This window comes from Podarcis filfolensis (assembly GCF_964270895.1).
Source record: "Podarcis filfolensis genome assembly, chromosome: 6".
NCBI classification, from domain to species: Eukaryota; Metazoa; Chordata; class Lepidosauria; order Squamata; family Lacertidae; genus Podarcis; species Podarcis filfolensis.
This window is the reverse complement of record NC_139609.1, coordinates 30,659,717-30,681,768: the sequence shown is the minus strand read 5'-3', so window position 1 is coordinate 30,681,768 and position 22,052 is coordinate 30,659,717. Positions and strand designations below refer to the sequence as shown.

General features: G+C 42.3%; 1 protein-coding gene across 5 annotated transcripts in view; it reads right to left on the bottom strand.

Moving 5' to 3' along the window:
* Positions 1-1,574: 1,574 nt before the first annotated feature.
* Positions 1,575-22,052, bottom strand: part of DDAH1 (dimethylarginine dimethylaminohydrolase 1) — a 127,874-nt gene continuing 107,396 nt past the window's right edge. For all 5 annotated transcript variants that reach the window (XM_083620742.1, XM_083620741.1, XM_083620743.1 and 2 more), the window contains 2 exons: positions 8,598-8,741; positions 1,575-7,637 (listed from right to left, as the gene is read on the bottom strand). In XM_083620742.1, coding sequence (XP_083476868.1) covers positions 7,521-7,637; positions 8,598-8,741 — 261 coding nt within the window. In that variant the 3' untranslated portion in view covers positions 1,575-7,520. The remainder of the gene's footprint in view (positions 7,638-8,597; positions 8,742-22,052) is intronic.

Genomic DNA, 22,052 nt, shown 5'->3' with positions numbered 1-22,052 from the left:
ATTCTAAGCTGCATTTTGCTCTGTTGTTTTAAATTAAGCACTGTGTTGCATAATTCAGAGAATGTGAAAACCAAAGGTAATAAATAATAATAATAATAATAATAATAATAATATAATATACCCCAGCCACTCTTGGTGGCTATGTTCTCTTCTGTACAGGTACAAGTCTGGGAGGCGCTGATCAAGTCAGTTCATAATCAGAATCTGAAATAATTCAAATTTATCAAACATCCCTACCTGCACCCTCACCTACAATAATAACACAGACCCATCTTACAGGATAGTTGTTAAGGACTGCAATAATGGTTTATTAAAGTAGTGTGGACATTGCTATATAAGCATTAAGTACTCAAATCATCTAAATAGCATTACTACTATAATAGTTGGGAATATTTTGCTTTTATGAACTATGGGTTGGGTCCATTGTTTGTTAGACTTAGGGAACCATCCTAACCCATCAAAGCTGATGGCCGGGGGGAGTTTAGGATGTAGTGCAGTCCACTCTCCACTGGTGGAGCAGATTGCTACTGATTCATGAGGACTCTGACCTCTCTCCAAATAGTTTGGAGGCTACCAAATGGTCCAAGCAAAGCTAAGCTAAGCTGGATCCTATGTTGGCCCCATTGCCAGGTGAGGGGGGCAATATGTTATATCAGCCTGGAGCTGGTGCAGGAAAACAACAACAACAAACCAAGAAAACCACCACCCCATTCTGCCTTGAGAAACTTCTGACGCAATGGTGGTTCTGCCACTCTGATCACCCCTGCCCTGCTCCATGCAGGGTTAGGATTGCTCTGCCCAGCGATCCTGTACAAACTTAATTTGGGACTAGGTGCTAATGAGCTCAAACAGACTCGATTCTGTATAGGACAGAGCCAGCCCTACTGTTGGGAGAGTGAGGCAATTGTATCAGGCAGCTAGTGCTGGGTGGGGGGCAACAGGAATGAACCTCCTCCTGGGTCATACCATCCTATTAAAGGACAGAGCTTTGTATGCCATATGGCCTGTTCTGCACCCCCTATAAGTAGACCATTACCTTCAGGTGCATTATTCCATTGCAATTATTGAAATAAGTTTCCATCGCCATTCTAGTCAGCTTCTGAATATAGAATTGGGGTGGAATCTTGTCCTTTGCCTCAGGCAGCCAAATTATTTGGGTCTCCCCTAGAGTAGACATATATAGAACTGCACTGCTAGCTCCCATTAAAATTAATGAGACTTAAGTCATGACTAATTTTTTCACATTGATTTCACTGTGACCTAAGACACAAATGAGATTTGTCAGTATGTTTTTTTTTAATGTTTCAGTTACGTTTATATCATGATGTTCTGTTATGTGTTTTTAATGTTGTACACTGCCTTGGGATCTTCTGATAAGAGGTGGTATATTATTATTATTATTATTATTATTATTATTATTATTATTATATCCAACCGAATGTTAAAAAGCAATGTCTGTTACTAAACTCCACTTCTCTAATTAGGCTGCATGGCTGGCAAAATAATGCAAACTTTTGTGTAAACCCAAACTAAGCAGAAAATTCAAGTCGTCTGCTGGAACAAAACACACATGGTCCAGGTACAACTGACACTTTATTCCATAGTGATATGTGTACATGAAGTACTGAAACTGCAGAAGACGAAACAAAATGGAAAATCTGGATCAACTTTTTCCAGTGTTAACAGACTATGGAATGCGTGGATGTTTGGCACAAAAAAGTGGGCAACAATATACTGGATTGTAATAAAGGTCTCTCAAAGGTAATAGAGTCTAAAATACTGTGGTAATTTAGTAGTCATATCTGTACATAGTAAAGCAACACAATGCACTTGATTCAAAGTAGATCTCATACAAGCTACACCATCAAGCATCCAGTGTCAAGCTTTCTGGGAGTTCAAGTAAGGTCCCTGATATTTTGCTCACAGCTTCTAACAGATGAAAAAATGCTCTTCAAAAAACAACAACACAGTCTCTCTTTTGTATGGATATGTACCAACTCCTGAGAAACATTTGATTACAGTATTACTCAAATGGATTCTGCCCTGCCTATATTTAAATAAGTGCCAAAGTTGTACCAGAGTTTGCTTTCAGTGAGGGAGAAGACAGGGAGGGGGAGATTTTGACAGTTCTTCACTAAGCTGAACATGATGTTCTGCCTGAGTTATGATCCCATCTTATGGGACTGCTGTGTTTCGCCTGTCCTTAACAAAAAAATGCCACAGTACACTTCTAAAACAGGGCATATCTGTGAAATATTTCAACTGAGTGTATACTTTGTGGTGTGGGTGGGAGTGGAAAAATGCCAAGTGTAGCAATGTAAGGTACATCATGTATACAAACTTCTTGTTGGCATAAGGAGGGGAACCTTAGATGACACCGATCACATTTTGTCCAACAAGGAAACCCACAAGTTGCATCACTTTATTCAGCCCCAAAATAAACTAAACAACACAAGGATAAAAAGGAATGAAATGGGAGAGCTTATCTGGGGCTTCCAATTTTGTAACCACCAAAGTGTTTGGGGGGAAAGTGTAAAGGTCTGGGCAGGTCATGGATGACAGAGGAAACAGTGGGACAAAGTAAGTTTCAGAATACAACAGTGCTAGGCTTGCCATCTTTTAATTTAAGCAGTTCCGAACATTGAATTGGGTAGTGCAAGGGAGGTCATTTTAGATTTTATCAGAAGTTAAGGGCCAGTTTATGTCGCTTTGTCCCAGCTCCTGCCAACCTAGCAGTTTGAACGCATACCAGCGTGAGAAAATACCTAGGTACCACTGCAGCGGGGAGATAAACGGCGTTTCCATGTGCTCTAGCTTCCGGCACGGTGTCCTGCTGCGCCAGAAGTGGTTTAGTCATGCTGGCTACATGACCCGAAAAAGCTGTCTGTAGACAGATGGCAGCTCCCTCAGCCTGAAAGCAGAGATGAACACCGTACCCCATAGTCAAATTTAACTGGACTAAACTGTCCAGGGGTCCTTTACTTTTACTTTACCAGCTGAATCAACAGGTAGTAAATGGACTCTTACCAATCTAGACTACACTTCAGGGAAAGGGTGTTGCATTTTTTTTTTTAAATGCCCCCAACATACACGCTGAAGAATTTTATAACATATCAGGACTGAGAGGAGGCCAGGCTGAACTACCCTCAATGGAAATAGCAGTTTTCTAAATACATGGTTATTTTCTATAATGGAATATTCAATAACAAAGTTCGAAGCAGTGGTGTGTAAGAAAGGTCTTACCATTTGAGTCTACTGATTGTACAACGGGCAATCAGATTGTACAACTGCCAAACACAGGCTTAAATAATTATTTAGATAAAGTTTCAGTGCTTCAGGCCAAAATTAGGAAGATGCGGGCAGTAGCTGAAAGCAACAGCTCCATACCCTTTTTCCTTTTCCCCAACCCCACCCATAACATATAAGGATACTCATTGTGATTATGTTACAAACCTCTAGATATTGAAGGGGAGAATTGGCTTTGGCAATAGCTCTGCATTAACTGTAGAGTTTAGTTCCAGCCTCAGAAAGAATTTGCTATGCTACAAAGTTGAACTGCAAACATTGATTCTGGAGCATAGATTTCCAAGTGTTTACATATGCTTCCATGTGGCACACAATAACAGAAGGGAAATGTACCTGCTGGAAGAATACAAAGTATGCACACATATAAAGATCTAAATGAGTCTCTCTCACTCTACATTAACACCCTTCAAATTCTGAAAATCCCCCCATTGTGGAGCGATGTTTCTTGATACTGGGGTGATAGTAATTTCCTGGACCATAATGATAAAAATCAGGAAAGCTGGCAATCCTAGAACTGTTGCATAATCAGGCATAGCAATCCATTTTTGTTTGTTTGTTTCGGAAACAATACAGAAACTGGTTTTGGAGTGCAACATACGAATTTATCCATAAATAAAATTAATTAAACTATGTGCCCAAAAAGCCTTCAATGAACTATCAAAAGCTCGGCAGAGGCAACCCATCACACAAATTTATACATAAAAAGCAGATGAGAAACATAATCTACAAGTCTTCAATTAGAAAGATATATGCCTGGCGTACTGACAACACAGCTGTGAAGCTGGAATGCAAGGCAAAAGAAAGCATCAAAGATGAAGACCCTTTCACAAGAATTTGCAGATTTTACTTCCATGGCAAGTGGTCCCTGCATGCCAGTAAAGGAGACTGATTGATTGACTGATTGACAGGGCGTCCACTGAAACATAACCGAGCGGAACTCTCATCCTTTGGGCTGTGGGGCTTGTGTTTGGGGAAGATGACTTCATAACTCTTCCTCTTTCCTCCTTCAGCTGGAGAGATGATGACTTCTTGAAGAGTGGGTTTCTGCAGCTGTTTTTATTTCATTTTTCCTTGCAGGGATATATTGTCACAAAAATCACTGCAATTCTTCCACCATTTTCTCTCTCTCTTATAAACTGAATTCCAAATGGTGAAAGAAATGCATTGCTTTCATATTAATTCCCTTTACCGCATAAAACCCTTCCCATATGAATCAGCTCTGCCTCTTTCATGAATGTTTATTTCACTTCACAAATTTCATGTAAACTCATTCTAAGGCTTCTGGCTTGATGGAACATGAGCAATACCTGACAAGTGAATAAGACGCAGTATAATTTCTCATCAAAAGGGAGAAATGAAAGGGCAAAAGAATCACGAACCAGAGAGTTTTTAAGTATACTTAATCCTTCTAAAAGGCAACAGGATGGTATTGGTAGCATTTTCCAGTTTACATTTCTTGGATTCCCTACATGGTTAAATAGTTTCAGAGATTCTTTCCTTATTACTTGGCTACCCAGTCTTCCTTCCTTCTATGACACCTCAGCAACTAGACAGAATTAGCATTGGAGAATAGTGGCCTTAACCAGGAAGTTGATAAAATACTCAGACCGTATGTCAGCCCTTGGAGAGTTCCTACCGCCACTTGAGCTAGATAGTATCTCCATACTTTGAAATGACATAACAGGTTTCAAGACAATGCAATTGTCTATATTCTTTGTGTGTGTGGTGAAAAAACATATGACTAAGGCCTTAAGCGTGTTGCAGAATTTACCATAAGAAATATTTCTTTCAGCTGAATTCCATAGTAAACAGTCACACAATTAAAAGTTAGAAAAATCATCCAAGATATTCATTGTTCCGAGCACAACAACCTGAAAGCTTAGACAGAGTAGTCATGGCAGCCTGCTGGAAGACAACTCTCTTCCTTATTTGAAGGAATACACCACAGTAAAAACCAAAGCAAAACTTCTGCAGCTAGAACTCCCGCAATCTCTTTCTCACTACCGAAACTTCCCAGGAAGTTCACTGTTGGCTCTCAGAAGAACTCTGATCAAATGAAAATTCAAAACAAAACAAAATTCCATGAAAAGTAAAGCAAAATAGGTGAAGGTGAGATGAAGAAGAAATTTGTTAACATCATTTGTTAAGACCGACTGTACGGATGTCAGAACATTAAGTTTGAGATTCACAAAAACACGTGGATTATTCTTAGAACAAGATTGATATAAGATTTATTTATGAGCTATCTGCCTATCCAGTGGATAAACAAAGAGACCATTGTCTCAGCTTCTAGGATACACTAGGATAAACTTACTAGTGGTTTAAGCCTTGCTGAAATTCAAGACTATCAGAATGAAATCCCCCTGAGAATCCTCCTCTGCAGTAACACTTTTTTCCCTCGGTGCCACCCGCCGTTTGCAATAGATTCTGCTCACGATTCTCTTCTAATGCACTTCCATGGCATGAGCAGCAACACAATACTGTGGAATAATAAAACACAGTACATTTCACACTGCAGCTGGTACTCTAAAAAGGACTACACAGAAGCCCAGGTTCATGATGCTATCGAATTTCTTTTGTTTTAGTTACCTATAATAGAGATTTCTGGAAGAGAGAAGACAAGAGAAATGGAGGCAAAGGTAGAAGGGGAAGGAGAAGGAGAAGAAAAAACGGGACACAGAACAAAAGAGAAAAAGTCAGGGATGAATAAAACCGAGGCTGATTTCTGCATTACTCTTAATGAGCACAGACGTCAGAACCAATGTCAGCTATAGATGTTCATTAGAGGCCTCTGCAACATGAGTATTGCGGCCAATGTAGATTTCACATTTACATTAAAAATGGATTGAAGCAAGAACTAATATAAGCCTCATGCGTGATGGCACGCTATGTAAATTTCAATCCCAACAGATGCCTTCAGCAAAGCACAAAAGCAACCCACCTAACACAGGCGCAAAGATCTTGCTTTAATGAGAAAGCATCCCAAAATTCAAGGGGAAATGACTAGAGGCCACCGAAGTGTAACAGTCTGATTTGAGGGCATGAAATCCATCTTAATGCATCCCCAGTTAAAGGCATTGGTATTACTCTGAGCCCTTTATGTCCCAGCTATCGCTCAAGCCTGAGGTTATAGAAGTTACATGGCAGAAGTTACATGGCAGTCACATGTAGTCCTTTTGTAAAGAAAAACAGCTGTGGATCTCTTCAAGTCCAAGTGGAGGAATAAGCAGGGGAGGGGTTGCTAAAGCCTTTCACATCTAACCATTCCCCTCCCCAAATCCTCCTCAAGCTCCTTTTTTACACACGGGAGAAAATATGCAGTACCATAACTTTTCCCCAGTAGGTAGAAAAGATGCTTGAAGACCAATATTTAGTTAAAAAGTGGTCAGGAGGGAGAAGAGATAATTAGCCCCTTCCTTCTGCCATATCTCTTTTCTAACAAGAAGATAACCCGTAGCTTTGTTGTTATTTCTAAAGGTCATTTTTTTGACCATGAATACCTGGGATGGAAGGTAGGCAGATCAATGGGGAAAGAAGACGAGAAAGCCCTTATGGGAACAAATTGGAAATTCCCATGACGAAGTCAACATCAGCAGAAGCAAAAAGTTGGACCATCAGCCCCTAACCCCTGTATTACATTGGGGTACAAGGTAGGCAGTCATCAGCATACTGCTGGACACAATACAACAATAAAGCTGGCTTGTGTGAAGGGAGGCTAAATTCTAAAAGTTATACTTTCTCTAGCACCTGTCCATATGTGCCGTTAAGGGGACTTGACTTGGTTCATACATTTGGAATCCTGCACCTAAAGCATGCCTTGGGAGTGAAATGTACACAATATGCACCTGAGCACTCTATAAAGTAGCATTTAAGACCTGGGTCATAAGGTTTGTGTCAGTTAAAAGTAATGTTAGATGTGGCCCCCTACGTCTGCTTTCTAGATCAGTTTCACACCAACTATATAAACCACTAATCATCATAATGGTCTTCAGTTAAGTCCAGACAAACATGCAGCAGAGTCCTTTTACATCAGAAAAAAGCAGATATATATATACACACACGCCTTAATTACCACCTGAAAGGGCACCATTGTAAACAAAGGTTAGTAGCACAGTGGTACAGTAGATTGTCAAGGGAACCAATAAAAAGTGGGTACAGATTTGTCTGCCTTGCATGTACGTTATTGCCAGTTACAAGGGAGGAAGTCTGTAAACTCATAATTGTGAAGTTTTATTAATAAGGACAGAACAACAAGTGAGCGCCCCATCTATTTTTTCAAGCTCTGTGTTCGCTATAGGGATCAACATGTGGTCCTTCAGTTTTTCGAAGACCTATTTAGGGGGGGAAAGAAACAAGAGGGAAAAGGTGTTATATTTGCAAATTTCTTACTCTCACAGAAACAGTTTCTAAGTATTTAAATAAGAGGTTGCGCTACTAAAATTGTGCTTTGGTTCCATATTCACTTATGCCTTCCCCCTCCCCCCCCCCCCGCTGTTCTGACTTGGAAATCTCTCTCTCTCACACACAAGTCTACAGCTCCCAGATCACACTGGGAGCACATATTTCAGTCTGACGAGGGCTAAAAAGAGGCCTTTAGGGGGAGCGCTTTCTGGAGGCCTGGTTAAAAACCTCTCTTGGTCCAACGAACTGTTAAAACTGGAAAGGGGATACAGGGAAATGATTCATCAGAGCAAAAAATGCAAGTGCGCTAATGGCGCAAACCAAGGAAAGACCTGCACAACTATCAGGTGGTTAAAAATCGCAGCATGTGTCGGCATCACTTATAGAACTGATTAAACCAAACAGTACTACAGTAGCAGCAAGTATCCCAAACCTGCACTCTGAATCCTTTACAGAGCAGAGATGATGGAAAACTTACAAGACCGATGAAGGATCAACTTAAGCATCAGGAGCTGTGACCAGGTCTCCTATGCTTAGTTATGAAAACACATGTGAATGATACAAAAATGCTCTGCACTCAGGTACATCCTTGGAAATGGCAACCTTTGTGCCATCACCTGGAGCAGCTAAGAAAAGCTGTTGGAATTCACAGCACAAGACCCATTGCTTAATTTTTTTTGCTAGCATCATGCACATAAAACTTTCACATTTCCACTCCTTTTTTCCTCTTTAACACACAGAAGCATTTCGGTGCAAGGGGGAGTGGAAATGGCTAGTATTTGAAGGCACGGCTAAAGTAACGTTCCGCACCTTCCCTTACACAGCCACTATTAGTTTAGCATTGATCGGCACCTTATAAGAAGGAGCTTTTATTCTATTTGCTTTTTTACCTTTGCACTTTCTGGATATTCCTCAGGGGCTCGGTGCAACAAGATGTGACCTTTGCCAGGAATGTTTAAATATATACAGTTTGCTGCAGCGTCATCAGGAACTGTAAGCTTGTCGTAGCGGTGGTCACTCATCTGCTGCATCGTCTGTTATGGAAAGTTAAGGTGGAGACCTTTAGAGCAAGATTTCATCAGCTGTAAGGGGGGGCTCTTCTGGGGGAGGGGATTACAAGAAATAATTGCACAAAGGTACTGTTTCCGCAGAGAGGTCTCTAATGCAAACCATGCACTTCCAAGTCCCAAACGTATTAGCACAAAGCAAAGTCACAATGAATTCCATTTGTACAATTTAGGACTGCATACTTTCCAAGATGGCGGAAGGATTTCTTAAAGCAAGTCTCTGAAAGTAAAGCCTGCTATTGTCTCTTGTGCATTTCCATCAGTTTCTAGGAAAGAGCTATGGCATTTACAGGGCAAGTCTGCTGTACATATTTACTCAGAAGTAAACCAGCTGAGTTCAGTGAGATTTACCAGTAGCTAAGTGTGTATAGGATTGCAGTTGACAATAGCGCATGCCCTCTATGGAAGTTTCAACCCTCAATTTCAGTTACTCAGAATGAAGTGATAAACTAAGCTGGTAGAAATTCTGGACTGTTTCACTTCAGACTGCAGGCAGAAGCAGTGATACTTTTGATTGCCACAGAGGGAGCAGGAGTATATGGTTGAGCACTATAGGATAGGGAACAGTGAACTAGATGATCCTTGCAACAGATTCATGCTCTTATATGCATTTAGCACCAATTAAATAGATAAATCTCAAGATCAAACAGGTGGCAGGAGGATGAGTTCTTTTGCAAATACTTTGCACAATATCTGGATTACCTTGGTTGAGAATTAATTTAGTTTGTGCTAGATCTGTTCATAGTAAACCTGTCTAGGTTCCATTTAAGGTATATAATTTATCATAGCATCATCTTCCTGGTATCAGTGCAAAAAGAACCTGTGATTGGATATGATCTGACACAAATTGGGTGCCTCACTCTTGAAGGGAAAAGGGAGATAAATCCCTGCTATTGTACTTTTTTATGGAAGCAGTTGCTCAGCTCTCAGGAATGTATTTTGAGTCAGTTGCAAACAATCATTTAAACAGAAGGCACAGAAACCAAACACCTTTTGATTTTGTTTACAGTATGCAACGAATCCTTGGAATATGTAATCTTATACTGAGCGATACTTTCTGAGAGATGTAAGACCCCCAAGTGAGACAGCAAATTAAACCAAGACCAAACTCTGGAATAACAGAAGGCATTTGGAAATCACATAGTAGATTACAAAACCAAAGATGTGAACCAAACACAAATATAGAAACAGCAAAGTCAATCTCTTGTGTTGTATACTATCCCATAGTTTGTGCACATAGTGTCTGTGGAAGAATATCAAACGAACCATTTTAAGCTCTTTTATTTACCTCAATAGTCTAAGTCAGAGGTTTTCAACCTTTTTGAGTCCACAGATCCCTTGCCCAACTACATTCTTTCTTCGGCACCCCTGTGGGGCTCAGGAGCTCAGATATGTCACCCCTTGCTTGCAGAGCTGGCAGCCTCTTACCCTTTTTATAAACACCATCCTTTGTGGAGTGTTCCCCCAGCCTCCTCTCCCCTCTCCTTGGGAGTCCTCCAGGCAGCCACTGCTGCTGCCCCTGGTCTCTGAGCTGCCCCCCTGCCACAAAGAGAGGTGCCTCCTCACACTGCCCTACAGGGGCCTGGGACTTTTCTGTCCATTCCCAACAGCAAGGGCTGGTGGAATGGCTGGCTGGGCTCCCTCGCCTGCTTGCTGACTCCGAGGCCACCTCTGCTCCTGGCAACCAGCACCCCCTGGCCAGCCCCAGAGGCACCATTTGCCTGGTGAGCTTGTAGCAGGGCTACTGCAACAAACAGCTGTGCAAGCCTTTGGGAGGCAGAGACGCGAGAGGACATCAGAGGAAGGGAGGGAAGGAAAGAGGGACAGAGGCCAATGTTGGTCCGTGGCACCCCTGACCATCATTCAAGGCACCCCAGGGTGCCACGACACATTGGTCTAAGTAACTAACATTTAAAAAGAGGGTATAAGGATGGGCCCACAGCTGTGATTTGAGGAATCACATAGGGACAATGGAATCTGACTTATACCAGATCACATTATTTCTCCATCCATACCCTCCGACATTCGTTAGATGAAAATAGGCCCAATAGAAAGAGACGAAACACTTTAGAATGACAAAATAGCAGTATTTTGTCTCTAATGTGACAACCTACAGGTCTATGCAAGAGGAGTCATAGCCATGTGGTGCAGGGATGGCTCTGCATTTGAAGTCAGCAATGAGCCAACTCCCATCAGCTTGACTGGGAATCAACCAGCAATTTAAAGCATTATTGGAGAATCTCTCTCTCTCTCTCTCTCTCTCTCTCTCTCTCTCTCGTGTTTATGTGTGTGTGTGTAATAGCTATTAATATTTATATTCATATAGTCTCAGGATACTTTTTTCATGTGACCCTCTATACAAGAAAGTTTAAAAGATACATGCATGTTCTTCAACACCATTAAGTGTGGGGGACAGAAAAGTCAGCACGGTCTCTGGCAAGAGGCTTCCCTCAGCCATACTGCCCACCTGCACACAAGCCCACCTGCATCTATTCCTTGCTCGTCTATTATTTGCTAAGATTGGGCTGCATGCAGGACATGTATGTTCTTGAGGCATACATGACTTTTTCAAACTTGGAAATTCCAGGTGCAGTTGACTGCTCACAACTGGAGCCAAGGTATTGCTCTGTAAATTACATTTCCATTTTTTAAAGTTTTAGTCTATAAACCAGAGTGCCATCAAGATAAGGATCAAAGCAATTATCTTCTGAACATGTACCAACATCGCTGCTGGCTTTGAGTGCCTAACCTAATGAATGTAAGACTGCACAAGCACAAACCTGGCACATAAACTCATAATACTTTTCATTTAAATTCAATGTAGACAAAGGATTTCAGGACAAGTGAGATCTTCTTGGAATACATCTGGGAACTGTGAGCTGGGAAAATGCATATTCAGAACCTTTAATTTTTTCAAATTTCAGCAGTATCAGTGATGCTGACAAAGTGCTCCAAACGAGACATCTTCTATAATGTATTGATAGCACAGCAAATTGCAAATTTATGCAGATAACTGAGAGAACCGTCTGATGAAATGCTGTTTCGTGGTGCCATAAAACTGCAAAACAAGTAGGATTTCATTCTGGGGCTACAAATGGGAAGAAGCTGCTCCATTTACCATTTAGATGCAAACCAGTTTTCACCACAATGCACCAAAAGGTCTTCCTGGAGCAAATGAAACCCTTCTCTTCCTAAACCTCTCTTTCAGCTAGCAGTTAAAAGATGGTAGTGATGGATTGGATTTTGCTGCAGAAAGGCCTTCTGAATATAAGATGATACAAGCATACAGTGGTACCTCGAGTTACAAATGCCTCAGGTTACAAACACTTCAGGTTACAAACTCTGCTAACCTGGAAGAGTTACCTCGAGTTGAGAACTTTGCCCCAGGATGAGAATGGAAATCGTGTGCAGCAGCAGCAAGAGGCCCCATTAGCGAAAGCACGCCTCTAGTTAAGAACAGTTTCAGGTTAAGAACGGACCTCCGGAACGAAATAAGTTTGTAACTAGAGGTACCACTGTATTTAACTCATTGCAAATGTCTGTATTATAGAAAATTTTACATCCATTTCGCCAGTGTGTGCTGTGTTTAAGATGTAGTACAGGGGGAAACTTCATTATTGACAAAGATTAAAACAGTCACAAATTCAGTATGTGTGAATCTGGATTCCTGCCCAGAAACCTTTGCATGGCCATCTACACTAAGAGCCTGGCATTTCCTTCATGCATAATTTTTCTGGGAATTCTGTCCTTCCTGTGCAGGGCAATTTTTGGTCCGCATTCTCCAAAGCCTGAGTCACGCTTTCCTGATGTCAAACAAAGAAATTTCCAAAGCCCCCAATCTCATTTTTTCCAGTTGTGTTTTACAAGGCATACTTTGCCAACTGAAGTCTAGGATAACAAGTATTGCAATTAAATGTGCCCAGCAAAGACCCTAAACAGACTGAGTATTCTTCATTCACATGCTGTCATCTCAGCTCTCATTGTTCCATTGTGCCTCGAACCCCATTCCAGTCAAATCTCTATATATTATTTTTTAATTTTTAAATGAGACATCACATATTTAGTTTGTTGTTCCTTTCAACTGCTGGAGACCTTATTTTAAACAGATGGTGTTCAGGGAAAGAGTGAATACAGAACAGCTAACTTAATATGTGGTAGATATGGGGAAGGCTTATTATGGGTGGCTAACCTTTCCCAGCAGGGACACGGGTGTCGCTGTGGGTTAAACCACAGAGCCTAGGACTTGCCGATCAGAAGGTCGGCGTTTTGAATCCCCGTGATGGGGTGGGCTCCCGTTGCTCGGTCCCTGCTTCTGTCAACCGAGCAGTTCGAAAGCATGTCAAAGTGCAAGTAGATAAATGGGTACCGCTCCGGCGGGAAGGTAAACGGCGTTTCCGTGCGCTGCTCTGGTTTGCCAGAAGCGGCTTAGTCATGCAGGCCACATGACCCGGAAGATGTATGCCGGCTCCCTCGGCCAGTAAAGCGAGATGAGTGCCGCAACCCCAGAGTCGGTCACGACTGGACCTAATGGTCAGGGGTCCCTTTCCCTTTACCTAACCTTTCCCAGCAGGCTTCCATCACTCGCACCCACATGTGCGTTCATCACACATACGGCAAATATACACTCACACCAGCACTATGCATGTTGCACACAACAAACACATATACAGCATGCACACTGACCACACATGCAGGCACAAGGCACACTCTCTTTAGCGCACCTCACCACCACCACTGCTTCCCCACCCCCGCAAGAAAACAGGTGTCGGAACTCACCATTAAGTTGTTACAGTAAGTCGCCAGGCTACTGGGGCAGCCCTGAACAGATGCCGGTTTGACAACAGCTGCATTCACCACTCACGGAGGTGCTAAAAACTACAGCTAGCTGGTTTAGGGGTTGCCCCTGATTCTGGTGTAGGTCGAATAAATGCACTCCCTCCTCATTCATTCTCTTAGATTCAGGCAGATGGCTAGGGCAGCTCGGAAGGGCCCTCGCGCAAACGTGCGCATGGGAAATGTTGGAGGCCTGGCCGAAAAGCTTAAAGCCTGCCGCCACTACATGGGAGACGGGTTGAAGAAAAGGAAATACAAATTGGCCCCTATCCGTAGGTTTACCAGTCACAGCTAGGAGTGGCTAGCAGCTAGGTGGAGTAATGGATATTAAAGAACACGCTGGCCAGTTGCGATTTTGACTTGAAATGTTCATCTGGGGCTTCTCAGAAGTATGTAAAGTCAAGAAGTGGCGGGGGGGGGGATGGAGTGCTGGCCTACAATGGCGCCAACCTGAGAGGTGCTGGAACTGCACTCTGGTGCGTTCTGGCTGAAAAAAAGCACAGGATACTCCCGCCATTATTTTACTTTGGCCTTTCAGAGGCAGTTAGGAATCTAACTGATTACCAGGCTGTAGATTTGCACTACTCTTGACATGGTGTCCCTGAGCTACTCTGCTGCGTCTTCTGATATAACCTTGAAACAAGACGGCACTGGGGGCATAGCTTCAGCCATTGCATAGGAACTCCTGCAGAAAGCAAAAAACATGTCCAGGAAATGGCTCAAACTGCTGTTGCATTCAAGAAATTTTGGAGAATGAACATCCTGTCTTTTGGAACACGAGCAGGGGAAGAGAAGGGAAGTTGGTCCTCAGAAAAGCAAAGGAAAGCAAACAAGAACAATAACAAGGGAAGCCAAGTTCCTATTTACGTAAGCCAAGCGGACAGCTTCCCCAGTCACAAGAGCTGGAAAGCTCCGGGTGGCCAGAGGTACATGATTAGAGGAGTCCCAAACTTTTAACACACATTTGTTTACTAGCTTAATTTCTCTGCTAACTTTTCTTTGCTATGGTTAATTGCTGTACTCTCAGCATTTCTGTGGTTAGCTGAACTCTTTCGCAATCACAGATTCGCCCAGTTTATTATGCAACAGCAGCAAAAGAGAGAGAGAAATCTGAAAAAAAAGTTTCAGAAAATGTATAAGGGGACAGCACTTCAGTGCCTGCTAGATGCTGGCGTAGCGAGGCAGCAACCTGGCTCACCCAGTAAAAATGGACCCCAAAGCCTGCCTAAAGTGACCTGCAGCTTAATAAACAATATCTCTGTGCTTGTGGTAGAATAGTGGAGAAAGGCAGAACTGATAACATGAGGTTTCAGCATACTTTAAAAGCTGAAGGTTCTAGGAATGCTGCAAGCTCTGAAAACAGCACCAGCCTTCATTAGCTGACTTAATTGTTTCAGGAGTTGTTGGAACTTTCAAATATTTTGATCCTAATACTGTCCACCCAACCAAAAGTGTTATACCGGTATATGTATGCTCTAGGGTTGCCCAATTCGGGAGATTAAGACCTTCAGCAGGTCTCCAATGTTCGATAATTGCCAAAAAATAAGCATGATGATACAAATTCCAGATCTGGAATTCCAAATCCGCCTTCCTTAATCTGCAATTGCATTTTCTGCAACAATATTCTCGGTACATCTGAACCCCCAAATACATTTCCTAAACAGGGAGTTTATCTCCTTCCAAGGAAGCCCCAATAACATTGGCAATGCTGACTAACGCAGCGAAGGGGAAGTTATTGCAACAACATTCATCATTTAAAGAGGAACTTAAAAGATTGCTGGGTGACAACGCTAGACAACAAGCCAGACGATCTGAGCAAGTGTGTGGATTCAGTCAAAAGCAACAACACTGAAATAGTGGAGAAGGTCAACCTGGCAGGAGAACAAATTAAACAAAAAACCTAGAATAACTTCATTTGAATAATAAACTTAAGCTGCAGGAACACAGTAGTAGACCAGGAGATCAAACCTGAGAATTCAAGGGGTGGAAGACAAATGGCTGACAATTCTCCAATAGCCCCAGGAGATGTGGAGCAGGTGCACTGAGCCGTGGGCCCAAGAAGGGCAGAAGATTCAGGTCCATGAGATGCTGTGTTGCATTTTAGCAGGTTCTCAGAAAAGGTGCAGCTTGGTCTTGGAAGCCAGGTGGGGGAAGCCTAGAGAGCCTAATTATGCATGAGTGCCAGTAGTTCTCCACACTCGCACTAAACTTTGGCTTGTTAGCTTGCTCCTAATTGCCCTTCTTAGAAAAGCAAACCTCAAGTCAGGGTACACTGTCACTCTTGGTTATACATACCTATGTGTGTTCCATCAGTGTGTATGTCTTGCATACACATATGTAGACAAGGACACATTGTGCCATCCTTGACTCTTTGTGGTTATACCCAATGCTAGTCGTACTCAGAGGACACCCACAGATGTTAATGAACATGACTAACTTAGGTTCACTCATTTCAATAGGTCTACTCTCAGCAGGACTAACATTGGATACAGCTCTCTATGTCTTGGGTTGTTGGGCTCGTACCCAATTGCCATCAGCACCAGTGCTAAAATTATTAAATGGCTGCTGTGCTCTCTCCTACAGTCAGAATGCTCTTGAGAAATTGTGCTAATTTGCTCTTTACAGATATACTTGCAGCTAATTAGTGTTATTTCAATTACTTTGATATCCCATGACAAATGTCTCACTAGGAGAGTAATGTGTCAACTACAGCTATGCAATTAACGATCAGCATTCACTATGCTGAAGTAGTAGAAAACTACCATTACTTCCAAAATTAACACAGCAATATGTTGGGAATACATATGAAACCCAAGATGAAAAGCATTTTCACCACATGCCATTTAGAACAGCATTTCCAAATGTTTCAGAGCACAATTCAAAGTGTTGGTGCTGACCTCTGAAGCCCTAAATGGCTTCAGCCCTGTATAGCTGAAGGAGTGTCTCCACCCCCATTATTCAGTCCGGACACTGAGATCCAGCTCTGAGGGCCTTCTGGCGGTTCCCTCCCTGAGAGAAGTGAGGTTACAGGCAGAGGGCTTTCTCGGTAGTGGCACCAACCTTGTGGAACACCCTCCTATCAGATGTCAAGGAGATGAGTAACTATAACCATAACCTTTAGAAGACACCTGAAGGCAGCCCTGCATTGGGAAGTTTATAAATATTTAATGTTTTATTATGTTTTTGTATATGCTGGAAGCTGCCCAGAGTGACTGGGGCAACTCAGTCTGATGGGTGGAGTACAAATAATAAAATTATTATTATCAAAAGCCAAACCATTTAGATCTCTGTGTAGCAGTCCTCACAGAATCTACCCAGGAAATGTTATATGGCTGTACCTATTTACTCCATTCTAATACCCTCAGATAGGGTTTTAGATGCTAGAGAAATCTGCAAGCTGCTGCAGTTCCACCAAACCTGTGGCTATCTGTGCCCCTTGCCGACCCTCCCTCCATCTCCCTCTCTCGCAGCTGCCGAACACACTAAGTTCTGTCCAATATACATCTGCACCAAGAACCCAACCCAATCAAGAGGAGAATTCAGTGGCACACAATGATCAGCACCAGCCAGAAGTCTCGAGTGTAAAGCATGTTACCTCTTCATTTCTCTGTAAACTCAGCAATTAGTGAACTGGAAAATAACTAGTATATAATATTCCAGAAAATATGCACAAAGTTTTGTGTTGTTTTTTTTTTTTGCTGGCGCATATGCAATAGTACTTAAGCCTGAATGGGAATACAGATTGTCATGTACAAAAGCCTTTTGGAACTAAGGGGAAAGCTCTGAAGTGCCTGAAAATGACAGATGGCTTGAAGCAGGACTCGATATTGAATAAGTCAGAGCCTCTGTCCACCTACGGCAAGCAGCACAGAAGTACGTTGCCTGGTAAAGTTGATACAAGCTCTAGAGGATTAGACAGAGCCTGGTAGCTGGACATTCATGTTTGCCCAGCCAGCTAAGTAAACAAGCAGAATCTTGGGATTTACATTTGAAGGAAGGGATGAGAAGGAGAGCATAATAGGAATAAAGTGGGTTTTTGTTCTTCCAGTAATTCCTAGTGGTGATTTTGTCTAGCCTGTGTCCCCAGGGCTAATGAAACTTTAACTGAATTACATCAGAAATAGGCATCCGTTCAAGTATTGCCTCAGCAGGACTCTAAGGGCTGCTAAAAAGTGACTCGAGAAACAAAACACAGGATAGTGAGGCCATTTAAAGCATAATACTTAGATAGATATCTATTGGCTGACGTGGAAATCTAAGTTACACGGAGCATGCTCCAGACTTCTCAGAGCTAAAGTTCCTGATGGAAGTCAGAAGCACTACTGGCCTACTGGAAGAGGATTTAGGAAGGGAGTGCAAGTTACCTCATTTTCTTTCTTTCTTTCTTTCTTTCTTTGTAACAACCAGCATTAGCCACTAAAATAAATCTTGGACGAAAGACCGTTACTTACTGATCCTATTAAACACTCTGTAGATGTTGGAAGACATGGATATTTATCGGGGCCAGACCATGCCATTTTGCTGTCTGAGGCAAAAGACAACATGTCATCCCTATTTTTTTAATCCTGTGCATTCCACCCCACTCCATTCCAGCTGGACAGATCATTGAATCTTACTTCAGCACTGGGGGCAGGAGCCTAGCCTAGCGGTGCAGGGCAGGCCACATGGAGTCCACAGCTCTGTCCTCTGGTGCTTCATTGTGGCCACCCTGTCCCCAGCATCTGCCACCTGAGGCAGCTGCTTCACTCTGCCCAATGGTAGCGCCAGCCCTTAACGTTCTCTCTCTTCTCTCTCTCTCTCTCTCTCTCGACTTTGGGTCTTAGTTTTGGATCCCATCCAGAAGAGGAAGAACTACTAGTTCTACCAGCAACCTGCATCAAGCAAGATGAATATTAAACTAAGCCTAGCAGCACCATCCTATGCATGATCAGTCAGAAATAAGTCCCAACCCATTCAATGGCACTTATACTTTTCCACAGGATTGCGGTCTAATAAATCTTAAAGAGTCTTACTACACCAGGAATGGGGAACCTATGACCATTCAGATGTTGCTAGACTACATCTCCTGTCGTATCTGACCACTGGTTATACTGGTGGAGGCTTAGTGGAGTCCAGCAACATCTGCAGAACCACATGTCCCCCATTCCTCTTCTATACCTTATGCAAAATAAGGTAGTAGATTCTGTACTATACCTCCTCAAGTCTTCAGTTTTCTCTCTTACCATCACAACCCATGTCGTTAAACCAGCAGATCAAGGAATTTGGGGGTAAAAACATTTCAAACAAACAAACAAACAAACAAACAAGTACAAACAATCTGAGCTACACAAAACCTCAGCAATTATAAACAGGAGGAAAAAGCAAAACAAGAGCCATTCACAATAGCCTTATTCAGTTTGATTCCCCCAGAAGCATCTGCTCATCTTAATATAAACCATTTTTCTCTTCTGTTTTCAAACAGAGAAAACGAGGAGGAAATCCTCTGGATCTTGCTAGGAAGTCACTAGATGGAGCTCTAGGTAGTAGATCCGATTTCAGTTACAGGCTGAGATGCAGTGTAACCTTTGCATCCTTAGGACCAAACTTCATTTCACTGAAAAGAGCTATTATTCAAGCCCTTTGGGTACAGCTTCTGCTCTGCTGTACATCAAAAGCAGCAAAAGAAAAACAGAACCTACTCAGGCTACAATGGGGGAATTCTACAAAGGGATCTAGTGTCAGAAATCTGGCCGTGACATCACCCTGATGATTGCAAACCTTTCAAGAAGCCCATGTCATGTAAGTGATGAAATGGACTCTTAGTCCGTGAAAGCGTACATCACAATATACTTGATAGTCCTTTAGGTGCCACATACTAATTCCACATACTAATACTTGATAGTCCTTTAGGTGCCACATACTAATTCCAGAATTTTTTAGTTTCCAGAATTTGTGGAGTGATTGCAAATTTAAGCCTGGGTTTCTTCATGCCCTGGGATATTCCTGTTATTCTTTTTCCCCTATCGTGGCAGGGAATGCAGTAATTAGGCCATATTTTCATCTTCCTTGCTTCTTCTTAGATGAGTTCAGAGCTCCCCAAAGGGTATCCACTTAAGTTTGCGTTTTCAGCAATGTCATTTGTCCTGATGTTAATTATGTGAATGCAATGAAGGTGTGTGTTTTTTGTTATGTAAAATAGAGGTCGCAGGGAAGCCTGAATCACCTTTGGCACACCCATTCTCTCTTCTATGGTTTGGACAAAACAAAACAAAAACCCCTGCTATTTGTGCTTCAGGTGAAGCCTCCGTTGGCTAGTCCCACCCAGAATGAAGGCTTTTTAATTTATTTATCTTTGATCATTCATGAAGTTTCTGATCAAATATATGGGGCAGCAAGACACATGCTTGGAGATGCACCTGATAGTTCTTGGTATCCCCTGGAGTCCTTCCTAGTCCTATGCTAGTCCTGTAGGAAAACTTTTTCTACTACAGCATAGGAGACAGAAACAAGTCTCCCCAGCTCAATAGATTTGCTAATCCAAAGCAGGCCAAAGCAGGGTAAAAAACAGAAACATTTACCGTATTTTTCGCCCCATAGGGCTCACCGGCCCATAGGGCGCACCTAGTTTTGGGGTGGGGAAATAAAGAAAAGAGCTTCCTCCGACCCCAACCCCCAGAACAGGCTGCTATCCGCAAGCCTAGGGAGCCCGGCGGGAAGTCACGCCGGTGCTTGCGGATATCTGCCCGAAGCCCGGGGCTTCGGGATGCAGGCTGCTGTCCGCAAGCCTTGGGAGCCCGGCGGGAACTCCCGCCGGGCTCCCAAGGCTTGCAGATAGCTTCCTGAAGCCTGGAGAGTGAGAGGGGTCGGTGCGCACCGACCCCTCTAGCTCTCCAGGCTTCAGCGAAAGCCTGCATTCGCCCCATAGGATGCACACACATTTCCCCTTCATTTTTGGAGGGGAAAAAGTGTGTCCTATAGGGCGAAAAATATAGTATATTAAAACTGTAATGAGGTAGAAGGAAGTCAACAATACAACAATGGAAAAGGGATTCAACCCAAAACGAATGTTATAATGCTGAATGTTATAATGTACAAAAAACATTAATATGGGTTCAAATTATATCAGGTATTACTTATCAATAGACAGGTATTTTTATTTTCTAAGTAGTTAAAATGATTTAATCCGGTTTTTTGTTTTTCTTTTTTACTTTTGTTTGTATTAGTATACAAATATTAGACTTCTAAATAATTTCACTATATATAAAGCCGGAGTTATATTTAAGTACAAACACTGAAAGACTATCTTATCATTTTCGATTTTCTTTTTTATGCATGTTTTTCTTTACTGTTTGTTTGTTTTTGTGTATTTTGTATGTATGTTTTTGCTAATAAAAGAGTTTTAAAAAAAGTCTTTCCGTACATAAAAACTGATGACATTTTGAAGAAATTTAATTAAGGCAACAATTTCTTCCAGTTAACACAGACAAATATGTAGTTATTGGTTGGGGAGGGTCAAATCATTCTTACTTAACACATTTCCTAAACCAAGAGATAAACATAACATTTACAACTCCCTCAGCAACAACAGTTATATTTTTAAAGTAGGCTGCTAACCATAGCACCGAGAGAAGGCATCTGCCAAAACAAAAGATCAGTAATTATGAGGGCATGCTCAACCAGAGGGAGTATTTTAAGCCATGTGTTTTCAAAAAACAGGTCGGGTGTAACAATAACTCAGGAAATGTTCAGTCTTTTACTACCCATGTAAGTTTTTGTACACAACCTCCTCCTTCAAGCTCACACCTCAGTACCAGAGGGCTCAAAATGTATGCAGTGGAATCCTGAATGTATGATTTATCTGTCCTCTGGGATTCTTGGTGTTGGCTGGATTCAAGTGATAGCAGCTAAAACTGCAGAATACCAAGTTGCCTTCAGGGAAGCCGTTCTATTGCTGGTTCAGTAACGCTCTCTCTCTTTTTCTCGCACACACTCAGCATATGAGGCACCCAAATTAAGTGACATAAAGTGATGGCAAAGATCCAAACAAGAGTCACCAACTTTCTCTGGACCTTCTTTCCAGCTTCCCTTACACTCTTTGCTGAACAGGTCCCCAGCGGACGAGAGCACACAGGAATTTGGAAAGAGATGCCACTGCTATTCTGATAAGGAATAGAAGCCACATTCCAGTCTTATTCTGAGTAATATACACTCCGTGACGGTGAGAGGGACTTTCAACCAATACCGCTTGTACCACTGAGCAAAATGCACTATAGCCAGATGAGCCCGTACAACACACCCCATAAACAGGTTAGTTAATTTACTTGAATAATAGCAAGGACCCGAAGATTTCTGACAAGGATGCCAACATTCCTACTTGCTTGCTCTCAAAAATCATAGCAGCACCCTTCCCCCCACCCCCAAACCTGATGAATACTTTAGCATGTGCATTTTGGCCTGGGTTCAGAT